Source organism: Lingula anatina, chromosome 2 (genome assembly GCF_051362555.1).
Source record: "Lingula anatina isolate TDL-2025a chromosome 2, LinAna3.0, whole genome shotgun sequence".
NCBI lineage: Eukaryota > Metazoa > Brachiopoda > Lingulata > Lingulida > Lingulidae > Lingula > Lingula anatina.
This window is the reverse complement of record NC_141768.1, coordinates 45,163,348-45,185,509: the sequence shown is the minus strand read 5'-3', so window position 1 is coordinate 45,185,509 and position 22,162 is coordinate 45,163,348. Positions and strand designations below refer to the sequence as shown.

General features: G+C 34.8%; 1 protein-coding gene across 2 annotated transcripts; it reads right to left on the bottom strand.

Annotated features, from left to right (window-relative positions):
* Positions 1-37: 37 nt before the first annotated feature.
* On the bottom strand, positions 38-20,091 carry LOC106160837 (uncharacterized). 2 transcript variants are annotated; one of them, XM_087004666.1, is made up of 26 exons: positions 19,901-20,091; positions 19,302-19,435; positions 18,974-19,088; positions 17,843-18,109; positions 16,785-16,896; positions 16,066-16,193; positions 15,020-15,124; positions 13,277-13,400; positions 11,436-11,605; positions 10,952-11,112; positions 9,810-10,033; positions 9,204-9,361; positions 8,783-8,839; positions 8,127-8,366; positions 7,662-7,811; positions 7,151-7,297; positions 6,532-6,650; positions 5,753-5,879; positions 5,043-5,364; positions 4,619-4,713; positions 4,276-4,403; positions 3,909-4,106; positions 2,939-3,072; positions 2,421-2,655; positions 2,199-2,269; positions 38-1,920 (listed from the first exon to the last, which is right to left on the bottom strand). In XM_087004666.1, the coding sequence occupies exons 1-26, from the start codon at positions 19,918-19,920 to the stop codon at positions 1,729-1,731; spliced, it is 3,933 nt and encodes a 1,310-aa protein (XP_086860792.1). In that variant the 5' UTR covers positions 19,921-20,091; the 3' UTR covers positions 38-1,728. The 2 variants fall into 2 exon arrangements, with proteins under 2 accessions (XP_086860792.1, XP_086860793.1); XM_087004667.1 differs by lacking the exon at positions 3,909-4,106 and having other exon boundaries at positions 19,901-20,088.
* Positions 20,092-22,162: the final 2,071 nt, after the last annotated feature.

Below are 22,162 nucleotides of genomic sequence, written 5' to 3'. Positions count from 1 at the left end.
GCTAGAAAACGGGATAAAACACTTAAATGCACAGAAATGGAAGAAAGAAAAATATTTATTTGGCAACAAATATATTCATATATACAGGAACATTTAACAACAGTAACTTTTAAAAGTAAAAACATGAACAGCATTTCTATGGCATAGAAATAAAGAGTTATATATAGGTAGCAAAGAAAATTAAAAGTCGCTACCTACTCAATTTACCAATGACAACACATTTTTGCAATTATAATTTGTTTTGAATTGTTAATTGAGACCCAGTACCTATCTAACTATAATACATTATGGTGAAAATGTTATTTACTGCTAAATAAAAGTGTTGGACACTTAATTTCGAATGACTAACTACATGAAAGATAATGGGTATTGGACTACACATAATACACAGTACACATAATAACATAAATGAAAGGGATTGATGCAAGGCTTAATTCATTAATTTTATAGAATATACGGGGGAAAAAATATTTGTTACTAAGTTATTTAAAGATGAATGAATGAACAGTTCAACTACTTATACTGACTGTACTGGTTGCAACCACCTGCAGTTGTGCTCTTGGGATTAAACTGTGTGAGCTATTTCACTACATGATGTACTGATGTTTTTAGTACCTAGTCTATACAATTTATATATTAGAATTCATCTGTGAAAAAAAGAACTGAAGAAAATGCACTGTGAAAGAACTATGAGTTTTTACTTGTTTATGCAGACATGTAAAATCTTATATAACGGTCCAATATTTTCTATAAAATGTCGCATATGCATTTACTGGGATGAGAAAACTTACATTGTTAAAACTGAATAGGAAAAGAGCACATGTCAGTATAAACGACCCATGATAGCATTTGACTTTTAAAATGCCATGCAATGGATTATCAAATATTTCTGCAAGCAGAATGTGTTAGAATTTTTTTTTTTAAAGTGAAACAGTGAAACAACAAATATTGTTGGGGGAAGTTAGTCAAAGGTTAAAACTTCTACGTTCACTGTACATGTGCAAACAAATTGCACTTGTTTAAAATCAATAACGGAAAAGCATATTCCTGTTTACCAAATATCTTAAATAGATCTGACATCAAGTCTATTCCAGAGAATTAATTACATCAAATACTTGTCCCTGTGCCTCCCAGGACAAATAACAATTATTATATTAAAAATAAGGTGTTTTCAGGAGTTCAATCATTGTAACATGGCTAAAACATGCTTATACACTTAACACATTAAAACTTTTACTCGATGAAAAAATTGAATTACAAGGCAACTTCCTTGGCTTTAATCCATCTGGGTCCTCCAAACCAGACTTTTATGTTTATAATAAATATTACCAAGAGTGACTAAGAGGCATTACTTAACTATTATTGCTGAGTTATTATGATTCTGGCATTACAGTGAAAAGTCAACCACTAATATTTGTGGATATAACCCGATACTCTTTGTGTATTGCCCCAAGAAAAATCTATAGACTAAATGCATGTATTTATGATTCATTCATCATCAGTTTCTCATTTCATGCCAGGGGTCATAGCTATCTTTGTAAGAACCATTCCATATATTTTTCATAATTTTCCTGAGTAATGAGATATATAACAATACCAGACACCCCTCTGCAACAAATTACAGACTTTGCTGAATCATCAATTGTGAGCAAAGTATCTGAACAGTAAAATTTGAGCAAAGTCCTACAATCTGCACATAAGCTAGTTATGACAGGATGACTATAAAGCCTATGCATCAAAGAGAACATGTGTCTTTGCTTTGCTTGCCTTGAATGTTCTTTCACTGAGAACGACAGTTTCTCCTGTCTTGACATTGGTTCTCAGATGTGTGATCACGTGAGTGCCACCATCATTAGGACTGGAGTCCACTTTCACTGTGGTCATATAATCAGCTTCTGTTTCAGGTTCCTCTTCTGGATTCTAAATTGATTAAGTATTATTATAATTATAGTAATAATAACATGTACAGTAATAACAAATAAAATATATAATTAACAGCAATTTGAGAAATTAACAAAATATCCATTTTAAATTCATTTCAAATCATTGAAATCACAATGAAATATTGATTCACTTCAATAGCATGGTTTTGTTTTGTTTTGCTTTTTTCATCTATGATGTGTTAATTGAATTTAAAAAAAATAACAATTTATAATTCAAAATAATAATATGAAAGAAATGTTTATCAAAAGTAATACCTTTGGAGCCACAATTCTCATATCCCTTGTCATTGTGACTACTTTTTCCATTCTTTCTGTTGATCTTGCTTCTGGAAAGCAAAAAATAAAAAAAAAAAAACTTCATTTCAATAGCAAAAGACTAATTTCCCTATGCATAAATAAGAATACCAGCACACGTGAAAGACATATACATTTCCTTAGAAAAAAATGAAAGAAAAGACTGTTCATTTTATATATTACCTCCATGCCCTTTATCCGGAGAGACTTTTGGATATGTTTGAGCATCTCTACTTGCAGCATAGGAGTTTGACGGTATCTTTCCACTTGTAGTTGGCATTTTTTGTAAGCCTATATTATAGGGTTTACGTGGTTGGAAACTTGAAGTTCGTGCCCCCTGCAGATCACCTTGCAAACCCCACTGTGTGTCTTCAGCAGCATTTGAATTGAGGTCATCATCAAAATAATATTCATGTGGCTGAAAAAAACGAAACAAAACAAATCAGCTTTTAACAGGACTACTGAAGAAAAAATGTGTTAAATTTAAAAACTTCATTTTATTTCATGTACAACGTACAGTGTACACTGTCTTTCATGTGAGAACTGGAAACACTGCAGTTGCATATTATACTTTCATGATACCAATAATATCATATATCCCATAGTTGTGTTAGACTCAAAAATGTCAATAACTTCTCAGAATCTTAGGGTCACTCTTTACTTTTACAAAGACAAAACAAAATCTATGACAAATAACAAACCTCATTATTATCAAAAGACCTCAATTCACTGTCAGTGTCTGTTCCTGAATAGTCTCCATTCACTACTGTGGGTCCTGTTCTTGACGGTATGAAGAGGATATCATCACCATTCCCAGATACATATACTCTTTTATCTACAAGATAAAGAAAGACATTTGAAACATTATTTCTTTTTAACCACAGAGCATTTAAAAGTGTGGCAATGAGAATAAAGCAAACTCCAATTCTTAATATACCAATTGCCTGAATTATATTTAAAAAAATTTTAACTTACATATGAAGTCAAATCTTTTCCACTAAACCTGACCAAATGCCATCATATAATTTCAAATAGCATAAAAGATATACTAAAGGGTACCATCTGTCTCATACTTCCCAAAAACAATATTTGAACAGATATTTTCTGCTTTCTTTCTGTGCTATAAAATACCCTTGGTTCTTTTGGCCAACCTTCATTGATGCTATTTTGCCTGCAGTAGTTACGCATCATACATTACTACGTTATTTGGCAGACTTTAATAAAGTGGCGGACAGATAAGTCAAGTTTAAAACCAGAAATATAAAAAAGTGCAGTTTTGAAGCTATTTTTTTGGCTGACAGAGTGATTAGTTTGGTTTGTCTTTCGGCATGTGGACTGTGTTTTAGACCCCATTCCCAGAGATTAGATCAATCCAAACTAGATCGAACTAACTCCCTGGGGGTTCACGCTAAATAGCTGTCAGCCGAGCGGGCACGAAAGTTAATTACCCCCTTACAGCTTGTAGTAGGTGGGACGGACATTTAAGCCGGATTATCTGACAGTAATCCAGTGAGACTCCTCATGGGGATAGATCGATCTAAATGTCTGGGAATACGCCCTAAGTCGTTTAGGAATCTAGTAGAAGCAGTTTACATGTGTGCTTGCATCATATATAAGTTTAAAGTCTGTTAATGATCAGGGGCTTTATACCATATGAGGCTAAAAGAATACCTTCAGTGTCAGTTTCGTCAGATACATCAGACTCATCTGCTTGAATAGTTGTATCATCATCTTTTTTCATTTCATTTTCCCCATCGCTGAAGTCATCAAAGCTTAAGAATGCATCTGTTTCAATGCTGTCAAAGCTTGCTCTCAGCTCATCCAACATTCTCTTTTTCAGCAGTGTCACAGTGTCATTATTTCCCTTGGCTTAGCACACAAAGAAACAGAGACAGAAAGAGAAAGTAGAAAATGTAATTGTAAAAGAACAGAACTGAAGAAACAGCCAGTTAAGTGAAGCGGAAGAGTAAACAGAGTCATGGAGAAGAATAAACACCAGTCTGCCAAATGCATTACGATGTACTTTCAAATAACTTACAATTGATGGGATCAGCAAATGCTGGGATATCATCCATTGGTTGGGATGCTCCATTTTCAAATGAATTTCTGTCATTTGGACCTCTTCCTCTCTCCACAAGACCAGATGAGACTGATGAAAATCTATTGCTAAATATACAATAATGTTAATAAAGTTAGATGAATGAAAAAATAAACTGATAAAAAACAATATCAATAAATAAATGATTAATTATCAAAACTTAGTTTTGAACATGCATTCTCTTTTTCTCATGCTGTTAGTTTCAACTGCAAAATACTTTCACAATTTTAAAAGCAGCTATCTATTAAGGAAATATACAGAAGGTCTTGTTTCCTTAACTTACCTTGGTAACTTTGTTTGAGGTTGATCAACAGTAACAGTTTTTACCTCTACAGTTTTTGGTTGATATTTGACAAAGGCTGATGTACTCTGAAGTGCCTTAAAAATAATTTAGTATATATACCACAACAAAGTCAGTTTCATTTATCACATAATGAAATGGTTGACCATGTGATTATTGCCAGATATATAACAAAATAAACATCAAAATATATTGAAATCACTGAACCAAATACAGGAATCTAATAGCCCCCCCCCCCCCCCCCCCCCCCCAAAGAAAAAAAAACTTTCAGGAAAAAGATTAATCAGTGAATCTTTTTTTCTCTCCAAAATCTATAAGAGAATGCGTTTTTCTAAGAGCAATATTATTTTTTCTCCACACTTCTCCACAGTAACCTAAGCATGTCACAGTGAAGCACACATTTTACCTTTTCTGGAAGTGATGTCTGTCTTTCAAATGCACGTCTGTTTTGGGCGTCTGGTTGTTTATCATGGCCTTGCTCGTCCTCATGTTCCTCAAAGGTACTTATGAGTCCTTTTATGCTTCCTTTGCCAGCGAACCACTGATTTCTAGTTCTCCTACTGTAAGGACTGGTCACCACTGGGTTGTTGTCATGCATTTGGCGCACACTGCTTACTGATGACGAACTGCTGGCGGGTAGGTTCTCTGTAGATTTGTAATTGCTGGTGACTGTTTTAGGCCTTCTGTCGTTGTAACTAGCACCACACAGATTCAAAAAGGTTTCTGATCTGTAAATGTAACAATTTAGAAAATACAGGTACATAAACATGGGAAAAAATATTTCTATAAAGAATATGCTGATGATTCTATATATGGCCATCGTTCTGTAAAGAAAAAAATTATAAAAAGGAGTAATTATTTTAGTACTTCAAGCAGCATCTTGCTATACTCTTTTTCTGTAACCTATATGCAAATTTTTTTTTTTGGCCTCACTCCAAACCAGTAAATTTTATTCAAGGTTTAACATTTTATAATTAAAGCAACGGTGTAATGAAGTATGATACATTGCCAAGTTGATCCTGATTCCATTCAGCATTTTTATTAAAATAAAATTACCCAGGAAATGACTATAAATCAAATGCCATCCATATTAAAGACCTGTATTTTGACATATACCTGAATCGTTTAATTCCACCCATTTGAGAGTCGACACTTGAACTTCTGTTCAGAGATGGTCTGTTATTGACAATATCTGAATTGCTACCCATGTATCTTCCAATGTCTCCTTTACTGGTACTGGTCCCTACAGGCATGACAAATGGAAGGTAGATGTCACTTCTGGTAACTCAATTAATCTAAATCTCATAAACTAGTTCAAATGAACATTTAGATATCCAAATATGAAATCTACAGATACAGATAATTAATCTAATTTCAACCATTATGTTTGGACAAAAAATCTTAACCACCCCCCTCCCAATTTTTCAAAACTTGTCCAGCACCAAATTTGCACATCAGTTTCTTAGTACATGTGGCAAGCATTGACCACTGAATTACTCAATGCTGGTAATGTTAGGTTATCATCATGCTGTCATCTTGTTTAAGTCATTCAATGATATACAGTACATAAAATACAACACACACTAGGCACTTCCAAAAATTAAGAATAGTGTGTCAAGTATTTAGTGTAAGACTGGGTTCCCATACCTAGATCGATCTAACAGGATCGATCAATCTCCTAGGGATTTCTCACTAAATTGCTTTCAGCATAAGCGGCTTAGATGTCTGGCATGCCTACTGAAGCTGCTAAACAATAATAAATTACCCCCTAGCAGCTTCAGTAGGCGTGACAGACATCTGAGCAGCTTAAGTTGATTGCAATTTAGTGAGATTCCCCTTGGAGATCAATCCAGTTAGTATGGTAGGGTCTGGGAATGGTCCCTTATATTACATACCAGGCTCTTGTTCTGGTGCATACGAAATCCTATGATTGGCAGGCTTGAATGACAGGGACTCATTATGTGAATTATTCAACCAGCTTTTATTAGAGCGTGGAGACATGGCACCAGATTTTCTGAAAAAAATATCAATATCATTCAGATTAAGCCTTAGTCTTCAGGACTAGATGGATAAGAAATGTGATGCTTTTGATATTTGTACCTCTGATGAAAATTCAGATAAATAGACAGAATTATTATTTCTTTAGAACATTTGTTTATTCTACCGTAAGGTGATGTAGGGGTAATAATTCTAAAATCAGTAAGGTAACAAGGACTGGAATTTAAATAAAATTGGCGAACCCTAAACAAAATGAAAAGCTTGCAGCAATATTGCTGCAAATTAATAGTTTGTAGCAACAAGTTTGCAAGAAAAATTTTATTGCTGCTAATTTGCAAGAAGGAATTGCAGTTTACAGCAAATTTGCACCAGGCCTGATAATTTGCTTCGGGTAATTATTGCCACAGATGTATCAAAAATGGCATTATAATGAGTTTTTGATATAATTCGTGATGAAATCTAAAATTATGAAGTGACTGGAAAGACAAGAACAGTTTGCAAAATAATTAAGCTCACCGAGATGTCTGACTTGTAAAAGATTTTGTAGACTGCAATGACGTGTTCAAAGGATGATCTTCCACTGGACTAGTTTTACCGTTAACTTTTGCAGAGGTGTCAGCACTGATGCTCCTGGAATATGGCCTGGCTCTGTAGGTCTGATCACTAGAAAAAGTGATGAGCAAACAATAATATAAATCAAAAAAACTTGAATAACTGGGTTGACTGTCTTACATAACACATTATTTCATGTGCTGTGTTGTGAAATTTAAACATGAATTTGGAAATATAAAATCAAGAAATCACAGATTTTGGATAAATTCATATATTAATAACTGTCTTTAACAGAATGATTTATAATATGAAATGTGGTTACATTTACAGTGGAATTCTCTTCTTCTTTTAAATAACCAAAATTTTACAAGAAAAAATTGTACATTTTTCTTGTTGTACTTTCCTGGTTTAAATTACTTTATTTTAAATTTCTAACTGCATTGTATGATTGATTTCAATAGAACTAGATGTATACCTGTTAGAAACAGAATTGTTTCCATTGGTATTGCGTGGGGCAGGAGGAGGTTTAGTGAAAGGGTTATCCCTGATTCTGCTAGGTCTGGTAGGAACAGCTGATAGATCTGTGTATACATCTTTTGTTAATCTTTTCTCAGCCTTGTTGTCCCTGAAAAGGCATTTGAAAGGCAAAGTTAAAATTTATAGGCAATGAAAAGGACACTAATAGGATAAAGATTTGTTATTCATACATGTTTGCCTTCTGCTGCTACTAAAGGTGTAGTGCATGTAATTTTTATCACTTATTTTTCCATTTTTGTGAAATGAATCTAAGAAGATTGAAAGAGAAAACTGCCGCATCCAACTTAAGTTATGAAATTATGTAATACAAATTATACTGGAATTTTTAAGAATCCATTCACAATAATATAATTATACTCAATGTCAATAAAAGCCAACTGTGACTTCTGACAATTATACAGACCTTGGTGAAGTTACAGCAGTTGGGGATGGAGGCTTTTGTGACTGTGTCCTTTCCCTTGGCTGGTGGTTTTGTATCAATCTGTACCTTGTTCCTTCATCTGGCTCACTTTTTGACCTCACACTTGTGGACTGTTGCTGTTGTCTTCCTTCAAAAAATGCCCTTTTCTTTTCATTTTGGATAAATTCATATTCTTCTCTGGTCTGGCGGGTTTCCAGCTTATTGCCATTTTCTTCAAACACACTGTAACACAATGATTGAAACTGGAGAGTTCCTGTTCCTACCTCCACATATGGAAAAACTGACTTGAAAAAATTCAAATTTTCAATAATAAAATACTTCAATTTGTGATAGACTTATAACTTGACTTAAAATGTTTACTTAAAACCTATGCTAGATAATTAAGTATTGCATACAAATCCATGTTTAAATTTGATAAAATAAGCCAATGGCTATGCCTCTGAATAAGCATTTTTATTCCATTTAGGATCTCTCTGCAATTATACTAAACCAACTTCACCCAATTCTCTAATAAATATATTTACTTGGATAAAACAACTGTACTATAACTGCTCACAACATTTGGTTAATTGTAACTTGGCCTGATTATACTCATGCTATTCCAATGAGTATTAAACAAATACACAACTGTCATTTACCTTTCATCTTCATTTATAAGGCGGGCATTCACTGCTTCTACTTTTGGTGCACCCCTCCTGTAAAATGAAAGCAATAAAAGCTCCATATATATAGTGACCAGCTATCTAGACCCTTGCTGTATTTGCACAACTAACACATTTTCCCCTGCAACAGGTCACAATCAAGCTTTTAACATTCCACCCACCAGTGTTCCTACATGCTGCTTTACAATTTCAATCTCTATACTGTTTTTTCAGTTTTGAAAGAGAGAAGAATTTTTTCCAAATCAGAAAAACTTTTAAAAGAAATAAACTATTGGAAACTATGAACACATTTCATTAAAACCTATCTTCACTGAATAGATAACTAAATAGATGTTAACTGAATAGATGTGTTGAGGGGTTCATATACATGTGTACACACACTATAGCAAACACATACCTGTGTCTTGGTGGAGATGGAGTTTTTCGCATCCTTTGTTGATGACGAGCAGCAGGAGCATCATCTTCACTTGTACTGACATCCATATGTTGGTTTTTAGTCTTTATCCTTTGGGGAACTACTTTGTTTGGAATATTTGGAACATTTGCCCTCCTCATCTGAGACAAAAAGAAAATAAATTATGAAAAGTTTCAACATCATATTGATTGATTTATAGAGATTTAGTGAAATGGCAATTCAAAAAGCATTATAAGATTCACACTATATTGGAAGTGTTACATTTACTGAGGTCAGTTTCATAATAAAGCTTCTCACAAAAGTTAGTCTTAACTTAAAAATAAAATATTTTGTTTATTTTGACCAAAGACAAATGAGTTTTAATCCACTTATTAAATGGAAAATTGCCTCTGCTTCATAAAAAAGAAATGGATATTTTATTTATCCAATGGAACTACCATGAATATACCCTGAAATTAGAGCAGAATTTCTCAGCTACAGTACATGAAAGACCAACTTTTGATCTTTAATTCTATTGTGAAAGCAACCACAGGTGTAAAATTAAATCTGACAGCCCATTATATTTGCTCCTACAATGCACAGATGTACCTGTGGAACTGTGGAAAGTAAATCCCTCATAACTTCAAAGGTAAGTCTTCTTTCATTGCCTTCAAATGCAAGTCTTCTGTCACTGGGCTCTAACTGCAAGCCCCCTTCTAAGATTGAGTCAAAGGGCTGTGAGAGTTTGTCAACATACAGAGGCAAGCTATTTCTATTTTCAAGGACTTCTCTTTTTATGTGTTCTGCATCAGACGATCCCCATGGAAGTATCCCTGCAAATGAAAAGAAATCACAATCAATGAATAACATGAAGATGGATATTCCAATACTTTCTATTTCTGAGATATATATATGCATTATACAGATTTTCCAGAATCAATTCTCAATTTTCAGGTGTAATTGTACTGATAATAGCATGTTTAACAGTAGATCTACACATTCTGAGTACTGTAACATGGGCAACCCTGCTCACCTTGAAACTAACCGAATATGCAGGCTACATGAGGCAGAAAAATGGAGAGCCCTAGACACAGGTTATTGAAGGCAGGGCTCATTGAATTAAGTCACAATGCTCTGGTCACAGTCGTAATTGTATCATTCATTATGTAAAATCTAAAATCAATACAAGTCTTTGGGTGTGTGACTGGAAGTATCTACAGGTTACCTTCAGAGATCCATGAAAGACTGGGGGGTGACAATAATAACAAGGTGAAATGATTTGTCAATAAACCTATAATGCCAGTAGTTTAATGTAAAGGTTAAGGAGTGTGGTGTTTACTTTTGCCACTTCCTTGGGCAAAAGGTCTGTTAAAAACAACTAAGCAGTATTATGTAAATAAATTTTTCAGTAATAACTTGTCCACAAAAATGTCTGTTCTCTTAGTACAGAGGAAAACAGAAAAAAAAATTTGCAAACTATCTTGCATAGAAAATTTTCTGCATTCTACAAATAATTCAATTTGTAGGATGTTCAGTAATTTGTCCCTTTTTGTACATTGATTGCTCTATACGTTGATATAAAATAGATGAAGACATCCTCAAACTTGGAAAAGCGTGCAGAATCGATCCTTTCTCATTCAAAAAGGGTCATTTCATTTCATCACCCACTGACCATTAACGACCTTTATAGAAGTTGCGTGAAACAGACCTCATGACTGATTTAACAAGCTTGCTCCAGCAAAATACCCTACCCATAAACACTTCCCACATGACCGCACAAAAGCTGTACATATCCGACTGTTCACTGGGAGGCTCCCCTTTCATCAACTCTGGAGCCATCCAATTGTAAACTGCATTGGGATAGATGTTCTCAACAACATGGCTTTTCTTCTGGTAATATGGTTCATCACACCTGAAGAATCAAATTGGTCACATTTTTGGTAGTATAATTCAAGGGTACTTGACCTGGTATGGTATGCATTCACCCTGTAAATCTAATAATTGAAGATCTAGTACTACACAATGTATCTATACAAACATTCACTCTTTTTCACAAAGGAGATATGTTTACCTAGACTATTTATCTTGTAATGGCTCAATAATTTTTATCCCACCTTCCAGATTCCCATATAACAAAAATATTATAATAATAAAAAACATATTGCCATACATACCAATTATATAAACAAAATTTTACCATACCGCTTCAATTTTTTACAGCACATATTTACTTACTGTTCAACCATGTAATCGAAATTTCCAAGTTTGGCAAGATGAGAGCTAACCAGCTGTATAGCATGTGATGTCAGAGAGCAGTGTAAGAAATTTTGCTGGTGGATGTACATTATGGCATCACAAATCTGGGTCAGAATTTCCAAAGCTCCGTGATGAGAAAGATGTTCGGTCTGGAAATATGTAACAATGTGCATCACTTAACTTGCTAATGAATTTTATATTCAACAATTTCAATAAACAACGATGTTGTAAATTTTACATCATCATAGGGAAAAAGACTTCAAAGCTTTAATATTAGACTCAATATTTGCTTATAATTGTTAGAACTTACAAGTGGCATGTCTGCAAGCACATTTTACAGATTGAGTCTCAACAGCATTTTAAAAATTCAAAAGAATTGGGAATGAAGAATCGCCTCAAATTTGTAACAAATAAATGAAAAACATAACATAAGGGTGCCCCAAAGTTAAATATCACATGGCACAGGAAATGCTGGCGTGCAATATATAAGTATAAATAACTTAAGAAAACATTTGCTGCTTAACCTGACCACTAAAGGTGATCAAAATCAACAAGCCAACCCCCTTCATCAACTAAGTCAACTAAATGTGTACATTATACCACAAGAAATCTAATAGGTGGGTATCATATATCAAATAAAAAGCCCTTCTTTTCTATACCTCTGTGAGCAGCTAAAAGGCAAAATTTCTATGACAGAGAGCCAGAAGATGGGATTTTAAAATTAAATGCCGTCACAAAGACCAATTACATTTATTGGTTTCATTGGCATTAGTCAATGCATAAAATGAGATCCACATATGGCCTCAACCATTGTATAAACCTTCTTTTGAAATTAAACCAGTATAATCTAAATCTTCTGTGGGGTCAACATGTCAAAATGTAAAACGTCCTAAATAAAGACCTTCAGTTCAGCCTATATTATTTTGAAATTTTGTTCTTGGAAAGACTAAGAAAGAATTGGTTGGACAGTTGTCAATCATAAAACATTAAAATGGTTTTGAAAACTTTAATTCTACCTTTGACTTGAAAAAAAGCAATATACATAAGCTCTCTGTTTAGAAAATAAATGTTGTAAGGAGAAAAAAGAATGAAAAGAACTATTTGTAGCAATTCAGTTAATTCTAAAAAATATCAACATTTTATTCTCTTTTCACCTTTCAAAAAAAAGAAATTGTCCTTATATGATCATTTGGGTTCATGTCTCTTTACAAAATCAAACACACTGCCCTTTTACTTTTGCATAACCCAGAAATGCTCAACCAGGACACACTGTATGTGTAATTTTTACTAAACCAGATAAAGGAACTGGCATAGAAAACTGTAGGTCTGCAAAATAATGTTCATCAAAGATACCATTAATCTGATGTGTATGTAAAAGGCAAAAAATTGCACAATAATTTCGGTCCTCAAGTAACTTCACAGATTAACAAAATGGAGAATTTCCACTGTCAAGGGTAGAGCATTGACGAGTATTTACATGTAGGATACTTCATTAAGGCAAACATGATAATCTGTATAGTCATGCTCTAAATCCATGAAATGAGATTCTTTTTTAAATACTGGTTTTGGCAAACACAGTAGCACATGTTCATTAGTGGGGCATGCTTTAAACTAGCTGTTCCATGGCATCAACTAATTTTGTATAACTACTATATATCATTTGTTCCCACAGAGTTCCATTTATGATATATTATGATTGCATTCTGAGCCATTTCTATTCTGAACTTCAAAAAATGATGCAAGAAAATGATGGGCTCCATAAACAATCCTCAACAAAGATAATTAAGAGGTATCAAATGTCATCACTATTCAGTACTTACTCGTTCATGCATATAATGATAAAGGGATCCAAAGTTGATTCTTTCGTAGAGTAAAACTATTCCATTCAAATTTTCTGTCTGGCAAATCCCCATCAGAAGAAGTATATTTGGGTGTCTTAGCTGCCTGAAATAAATGTAAGGTAATTTCTGCAATTAGAAATACCCACATAAAGTAGCAATTGTGTACATTCCCTTCACCTGTCACATATCAAAGAATATCCAACTATTACACGTATATGTTCATCTCACAGCATTAATTTATGGTTACTACTCTCTTTATTGAAGACGTCTTGATTACTGGACTAAGAGAATGGTTCAAACAATGTACAATTTTATATAAAACAGGCAACATAGGTTTTCTAAGATAACTGCGATGGCTTACTTTAGTTGGTGAACGACTACAATAAAGATAAATTACAGCAAATATTGACTGGAAGTTAAAACATTTAAATATGCCGATCAGTAAGTGGAAAGATAATTGTTGGTAAAAAAGGATTTGCATCAGGTATTATATAGGAATCACATTCTCTATTTATAAACAGTCACAGTGCATGTGAATAGAAGTAAGTATGTAGCATCATATAACAGCTATCACTTTATTATTACATATTATGGCTATCAATTCTTTGATAAATAGGTCCCTTGTGCTATTAAAAACAGATCTAGGCTTTTCATACTGCTTACGTAGTTTCTTCTTCAAAACTTAGCCCAAGGTTTCAAATATTGACAAAAGTTGGGTAATGAGATCCCTTCTTTTAAATGGGTTTGCCTCAAATGCAAATAAAGGACTCTAAAGCATTTACACATAACCACTGCAGAGACTGGAAGGGTGCATTCTGGAGAGGCTACATTTGACGGTTCAGTGAATTGGGAACTTTGCTTTAATTATGACCTAGCCCATGCCTAAAAATAGCAAGAAAGTGTCATGTGAAAATGCAAGAAATGGATGTAAACTTATGAAGAAAAATATGGCCTTGAATTGCATATTGGATACTTTTAGTTAATTAGCAGGCCTAAATCTGCAATTTCAAAGGGGGGGGGTCTCTCTCTCTGAAAGAAAATGGACTTTATATCCTTAGTTGCCCCAACTTGAGAAATTATACTTAGAACCTACATTATATATTGATTCAGAGATAACTTTTCTGAACAAAAGGGTGGTTCTTTCTTATCTCCACTGCCTAAGGGCCTGATTGGTATAATACTAGAATATTGCTCAGAATCCCATCAAAAATTGATGATCATGCTAAATTATTTCATGCTAAAAATCCTGTTCATGATGGCTTAAGTTGTAAAGGTGAATCTAAAAATAAAATGTTCTATTTGTACATTTCTTTAATGAGAGCCTTCCAATTAAAATTTCTACAGTTATATCCCTCTATCACACTGCAAAAATAGAATTTTCTATCAGCAATCTTGGGTCCATATTATTATAGATCTCTAATGACAAAAATCTGTGATGCACTCTAAGCTTGCCAACTGCATGTGCCCCAAGTTGTGGGGAGTGCTATGGGTAGTGGTGTTAATGCGACATATACTATTCAAAATACTCAATACATGCTTCCACCACTGTGCGTGCTGTTCAATTAAATAAACAATGTTGTACTTTCCTAATAATGGGGCCCATTGTTAGCCACTCTACAGGACAGAGAAAGTAATTTGTGGAGTAACATAACAGCAAATATGGTCAATATATTTCACCAGAGAGCAAAATGAAGAAAGATGTCTACTTCACACTTTCCTTACCCTATACATTCATTTTCATTGATTAGGAGATCAACTTCTCCTCCTTTAGGTGGATCTTTATGAAGACGTTTCACTGTGACTTTAGTAACTTTATTCCATAGCATGCTGGAAGCAAAGATGGATAAGAAACATAATTATACAGATCAGACAAAAACATATATGCTCTTTCTGACTTAAAATATATAAAACCACAGACAGACCTTTAATTCAAAATTTCCTTATGATCATGACCTAAACAGACGAGTAAAACTTTGGTTAAAGAAATCAAAGTCCCCAAGTGCAGTGCATGAGGAGTGAAATGCGATACTTTCCAAGCAGATGTCTGATTGCACACATTCAGATAGTGACAGCCGCAGCCCATGCTACCTGTAAACCCCTTTGATCAGTAATGAATTATGACATGTTTTGGGCACGGCATTTTCTGCTAGAGAAGACATCAATGCTCAGCAGACACCACATCCTCTGTATTTAGAGCATCATGTACTTCCCCCCTTTTTTTTCTTGTCGGCACCTATCTGAAACCTTTGTCACACTTTGGTATCAATAAAACGCTTTGGAAAATGTGCATCACTGTCAATTACTTTTCTCACACTCACCATCCTAACCATAGCAGTGCAAACCAGCTGTTATCTTTAAATTCAAATGGAAAAGTGCTAATAACAAGGTTTGGACACAACAAAAAGTACACCTTGGCCATATTGCAATAACTGTGCTAATATGAATTTTATTCTATCTTACATTAATTTTAATAATCATAATCAAAGTTTTACTAATATACAAAGCCTAAAAATGTTCTTTCTTCCTTACAATAATGGTCATTATTCATTCAATAGTTTTTCTTCTTTGAATATAATTAATAGTATTGGTTACCTAATCAATAGCAATTTTACTGCCATTACATACTGTAGGATCATGCATAATAAATGCGCTTTTTTTTTTTCAAAATCAAGCATTAAATCTTTTAAGCACAGTGTATGAATTTGGTTAATCAACCAGCTTAAAAAGGTAAGTTATCAAGAGCCTTAACAAACACAAATTGCCCATACCTTTCCATCACCATGAAAGCCCCATTGTCATATGTTAATCCATGATCATCATGATGCAAGGAATTTTCTGTCACCAAGGGTATGGTGGTCATCGTGCCCGCCTGTCGCCCACTACTACCAAAGTATATCTGAAATAGCACAAGATACTCCACAAGGTCTAGTCACTGCCTCCCGACACTACAGTCAGCCTACTGTTTGATTTCCATATCATTAGCTTATGTATGTTTCGGCATTTGATATTCACACTTCTCAAAAGGCAATCACTTCGGGCTTGCGCACACAGTGTATACTTTCCAGAGGTGCACTGAATCAAAACATAGATATTGTCACTTTCAGTGCAATATTTTTCTATTTGGTTTTCATTGTTGCTGCGCCGAGTCATGCGTGAACTGTCAAAACAAATCCACACACTTTCCTTATGGAGCCTCCAATATTATGTAAATCAATATACAATGCAAATGTTTTTGCATACATTGATGCTTACTGTCCCTGAAGGGAATGCACAGAGATGATCAAAAAATAATTAAAGATAATAAAAAATCATAAATTAAGGGCATGACATTGTGATGAATTTGAGTGAATTATGCATTAAATTGTTTGAAATGGAATTCCAATATTCAACCTAATGCCTTTCTAACCTTAGCCATAGATATGGCAAGGTGAACAAACACAAGTTACGAGAGATGACCTCTGACCAGTAATATCCTGTACTAACTTACCTTTCCAAATCCAAGACTCTGGACACTTCTACTCAGGTCTGAGCTGGAACTTACACTTCCATGACTGCTAACTTTACGGAACAAGTGTGCAAAAGACCCTTGCTTTGAAGGCCTGAAAGGTTCACTGACATGGTAAAAGTCTAAGAGACTGAAATGCCTCTCCATTCAAATGACAATATTTGAAAAGGATTTACAAGTAGACTGGATCACAACAGGACTAATACATTTCTTTCCTGTGCAAGTGCCACTCTATAAGGGCTGTCAACACTCCAAATTGAAACTATTTAAGTCCAGTAAATGACAGTTAAGACCCCATATCCAGCTGGGATTATTTCATCATAATAAAGAAAATGTCTGCCCTACAACTGTTATGTCATATTCTTAATGCTAAGTTTCTATGGAAAAAAGGGGAAAGAGGAAACAAATTGGAACTTGATTATGGGTGACCAATTTTGTATTGGTTCTGATACATAAACTACTTTCATTGGGAAGTGCATAAGGGTAGCAATCAGAAAATAAGGACCACATCAAGCATTCAACTGCTTGACTGAATATTATTTTTGGCAACTACAGTGCATGTACTCAGGAAGATTTTATACTTACCATAAACAACAGAAAATTCATTATGATCTTGAAATAAAATGGAACCAGTCTAACAGATAAATAAAAACAAATCATGTAAGTAACATTGAAAGTAAAGAAGAGGACAAAAAGAATCGTTCTGTTTAAATATTAAGGCTTGATAAACAAAGTAACTACCACAACAAATTGTTTTAACAATGTTAAAACATAAAAATAAGATAAACAAGAATAAAATAAATCAAGAAAACATTGCAACAAAAGTCATAAAATATCAAAATACATGTAATGAGGAACAAATTATTGGAAGGAAAAAAATGAAATACAGATATTTAAATATTTCCACTGTTTAAATATAAAGTTTTAAAAGGAAAAATCTGTATTTTTTCAAAGGAGGCTTGCCAAATCATAATTCACCAGCTTTTCATTTTAGAAATAAAGAAATTATTAAATGCAAATTTCTACTTGCACTGTCATACCTGTTCATGTAATGACTTGACTGATTTTCTAATAATATATCCCTTCCAGAGTGGGTCATCGCAAACAGTCGCGTTTTCTCTATAAAATCGAGCATTTTCTTTCGTCTTTTAGGATCATCTATGTTCATTGCCCAATCCTGTGGTGTTTCTCCATCAATGTCATGAAGACGCAAGTCACCCCCTGCACTTAACAACTTCTCCAATATTTCAACACAACCAATTCTACAAGCGAGGTGAACTGGGGTGCAGCAAAAATTGTCACAACGCCTGAAAAGAGATAATAATAACAAAATAATTTTAAGACTTGCATTCTTTCAGTTATGTAATAAATTACAGAACATAACAACCAATAAAAATGAAGTATTAACACTACCCCTCCCCTTTTGATCTTCAACAACTTTATTAGTCACAAACCAGCACCTTAAAAACCCTAAAGTGCTGTTAGATGATATCATTATTTAATTATCAATTTTTGTTTTATATTAAGATTCATCTTCAGGATACATAGAATTGTGAATTTGACTGGGTTGTTGTTGATAAATATTGTTACTTTAAATGTGTTATTAATAATCATTAGACTGTGTGATGTAATTTGAATTATATCAATGGAGTCATCTAAGATATGATTAATAAACATCCAAAAATGTCTATACCCCATACCTTTATTGCACTTAAAAGATTTAAATCCTATTAACAATCAGCTGTCTTACAGGGGTACTTGGCAAGATATACATATAGCTAAGTAAATAATTTAATTGAAATTTTGCCAAATAATGTCAAGTCATTCCCGACACAAATTTGTTGAGAAAATAAAGACTGAATGAAAGGGTTCCGAAATATCATGAAAAAAAGGCTGTTATTTTTCAGTTAGTTATTTTTGTCTAGCCCTATTATTTGAAGCTATATAAAGGATCCAGCAATTACGGGATACATTAGTTTGCAATTAATTAGCTGTGTACTGTAATACAGAGCTATCAGCAAGATATATCTATCAGAATATAGATCTATCAGAGGTGGTTTAAAGGTCAGTTTTGCTTAAAATGATGACTGTTTCAGATACAAAAATTACATGAAATTTCTCCTTAAGAATATATCATATTTTTGTTGACAAAAATATTTAAAAATACTTACTCATTTGGGTTTGCTCCATGTTCCAGTAATGTATCAATCACATTTTTTCTTTCTTGTAAGACTGCACAAAACAATGGAGTCTGGTTTTTGTCATTTTGGAAATCCACCGATATTCCTATAACATATTCATGAAATTCAAGTATCATATCTAAAAAAATAAACTATAGAGGTAGATATTTTGTACATCAACAAAGTTTAAATATCAGATTCAATTTCCTGATTAAACCTTTTTAAAAAACTACAACAAGAACATTGCAACTTATATTTCAAACTATCACCTAATGATGTACAGTAGTATTTATTCCCTGTTAGAAAGAAAATAATATACCTTTCTCTAATACTTTGACGAGCAACTTCTTGTGTCCCTCTCCTGCAGCTTTATGTAGCAAAAATTCCAGTCCTTTGGAATTGTCAATCCTACCAAGCTTGATGTTAAACTTGGAAGTTATAGCGTGAAAAAGCCTAAAAGAAAAGACAAAACAAAACTTTGGAACAAGGTTTTTCATTATTTCTAATATTTGACACACTGCCCAATTTTTCTGATTTGAACCACATGCCAGATTATTAAATATTATATTTCAGGGATTCATCTACATGTTGTGGCATGGTTTTCAGGTGATATTCAATTGTGCTTTTGGTGATTGTCAGGGTGCCTTGATGTTTGGGGGGGGGGGGGGGGGGTCACTGCGTTTGGACAAAGTATTTAATGCAAAACATCAAATCATGAAAAGGAAAGCATCGAGCAATGCTTTGCAAGTAAAAGAAAATTGATTTTTTTCACGAGAAAAATTGAATGTGGTGCAAAACCCCCATATGAAAAAAGTAAACATCTTAGTTTAAAAGATACCCAAATATCCGTACAATTTACAAGTGCAAGAGATGAACTCTGAGTTGAGTTCAGATAATGGCAATTAATTCGACACTTACTCTGTCACTGATGCAGCCATTGGCTTAGGCAAATGATGGTTAGGGCAAAAGGTTTTTAAAAGCCTGCAACAGGGGCCTGCAGCACCTTGATTTTGGCAACAAAAACACACACATGGAAAGTTAATGGTGGCGCCAAGCCGGAAGCAGACGACGTCAACTAAATTCAAAGTCTGATTGGTTGAAATTCCATCACCCGGCAACTAGGTAGGCGCCCGTTGTACATCGCCGGAGTAGCCTAGAGAAGCCAAAACCATAGAAGTAGAGAAAAACGAAATAATCATTAATAGACTACGCTAGCCATGTTTATATGTCAGTCAGATGCATTGTCCGCATTGATACGATACACAGATAGATTCCGCGTCGGGGGTGGGGGGTGGGGGGTCAACAGTGGTGGATTTAAAGGGGGGGGGGTCAAGGGGATCCTGACCCCCCTTCGGTTTCTGAAAAATATATCGCACCAATTAGGCCTATTCCCCACTTGAAATTAGAATTTTGACTAACTAAATTAGCCTATAGTTCTAAACTGTAGCCTATAGAAAGCACTGTTTGCTCTTCAAAACACCAAAAAAAATTTCGGGGTCCTTCGGCGGGGGCGTCTCGATAGTCCGAAGGTTCATTGGTCCGAAGGTTCATTGGTCCGAAAAGTGGTAACATTTTCATCGATTTTTTAATCAAGGGTTCATTGGTCCGAAGGTTCTATAGTGAATATTCGGACCAATGAACCTTCGGACTATTGAACCTTCGGACTATTGCTACGGCCCCCCTTCAGCAGGCCCTGAACCCCACATCAATGGGGGAATGGTCGGCTTCGCATCAGAGGCCTGTCGTTCCGGACCCCCCCCCCCCCCCCCCCCCCCCTTTCAAAAATCCTGCATCAGCCCCTGGTAACGTAGGCCTACTAGTAGGAGGCCTAGGCCTATGTAGGGCCTATAGGCTATCGTTTGAAGACAACTTCCCACTTTTTTGTCCCATTTCTATATTTCATTGAAGTTGGAGACAGCTTACAGTTATTAAAAACATAGGTAATGTAGGCTATGTATCGATGGATATCAAAATCGGCATGACAATGTAACAAAGAGGAATGTGCAACGTGGAATCAAACGTGCCCGCATATGCATGACGCCGCGCGCACTCACATAGTAGCGCCGACGGACAACAACTTATTTCAACAACAATTTACACGCAATTTGGCAAAGTATGCATCGGTAACGTAGCCTATGTATCATGTAAATAATTTTTACAAATCATTTGAAGACAACTTCCCTCTTTTATGTATCGATACATACGTTACCGCTTTATAGGGGAGACCGGGGCTAGTTGGCCCAGTTAGACACTTTTGGCCTTGTAGAGCCAACTAGGAATGAGTTAGAGTAACAAAACTGGTTTCAAAGTAAGCCCCGTGAATTAAGCTACGTATGCAACGCAATATTTTTCAAATATAGCCCAATGCCAGATGGCTCACAGTTTGACAAAAAACGCAGTCTGTAATCGCCCACACTTTGGATTTGACCCCCCCCCCCCCTTAAATAAAAAGTTTCGAAAACCCGACTTTCCATAAAAATCAGTTGCTCTGCTCAGTAAACATATTTGAAAAAAATAATAAATTATCCTACTGACTCTGTTTTTATAAAATCCGCACTCGTTAACCAACTTATCAATCTTGATTAGTCTAAAGTTGATTTGCTTATTTATGCACCCAAAGACAGCGTAAATTCTAAAATTTCACATCTCTATGAAGTCTGCGATAAAGACGACGATTTATCGCTTAAGTACTGGCGCTTTTTACCTCCGCCAAGGAGGTTATGTTTTCATAAGTAGTACGATAGTCTCTGGGAATGGTCCCATAGTATGTGAACAATGTACGTGCTACGTGTAGGCTATGTCACATGGAGGAACCTTTCGTAAAAGAGTGATTCACTAGCTGTTTATTGCTCGCGTAACCAGCCTCCGACCAGCATGAACCACAGATGATTCCTCTGCACTATAGAGGTGTCACCTAACGTGTAACGCATGGGCGGATTTAGGGGGGTGTCAGAGGGGTCCTGACCCCCCCCCCTTCGATTTCTGATGAAAAAAAAAAAATCACACCCATATGGTCCCCTCTTGAAATTAGAATTATGACTAGCTGAATCATAGTTCTAAACCGTACCAAATGGCACTGTTCTTCCTCTAAAATACCAAAATATTTAGGGGCCCGAACCCCACGCCATATGGTCCCCTCTTGAAATTAGAATTTTGACTAGCTGAATCATAGTTCTAAAC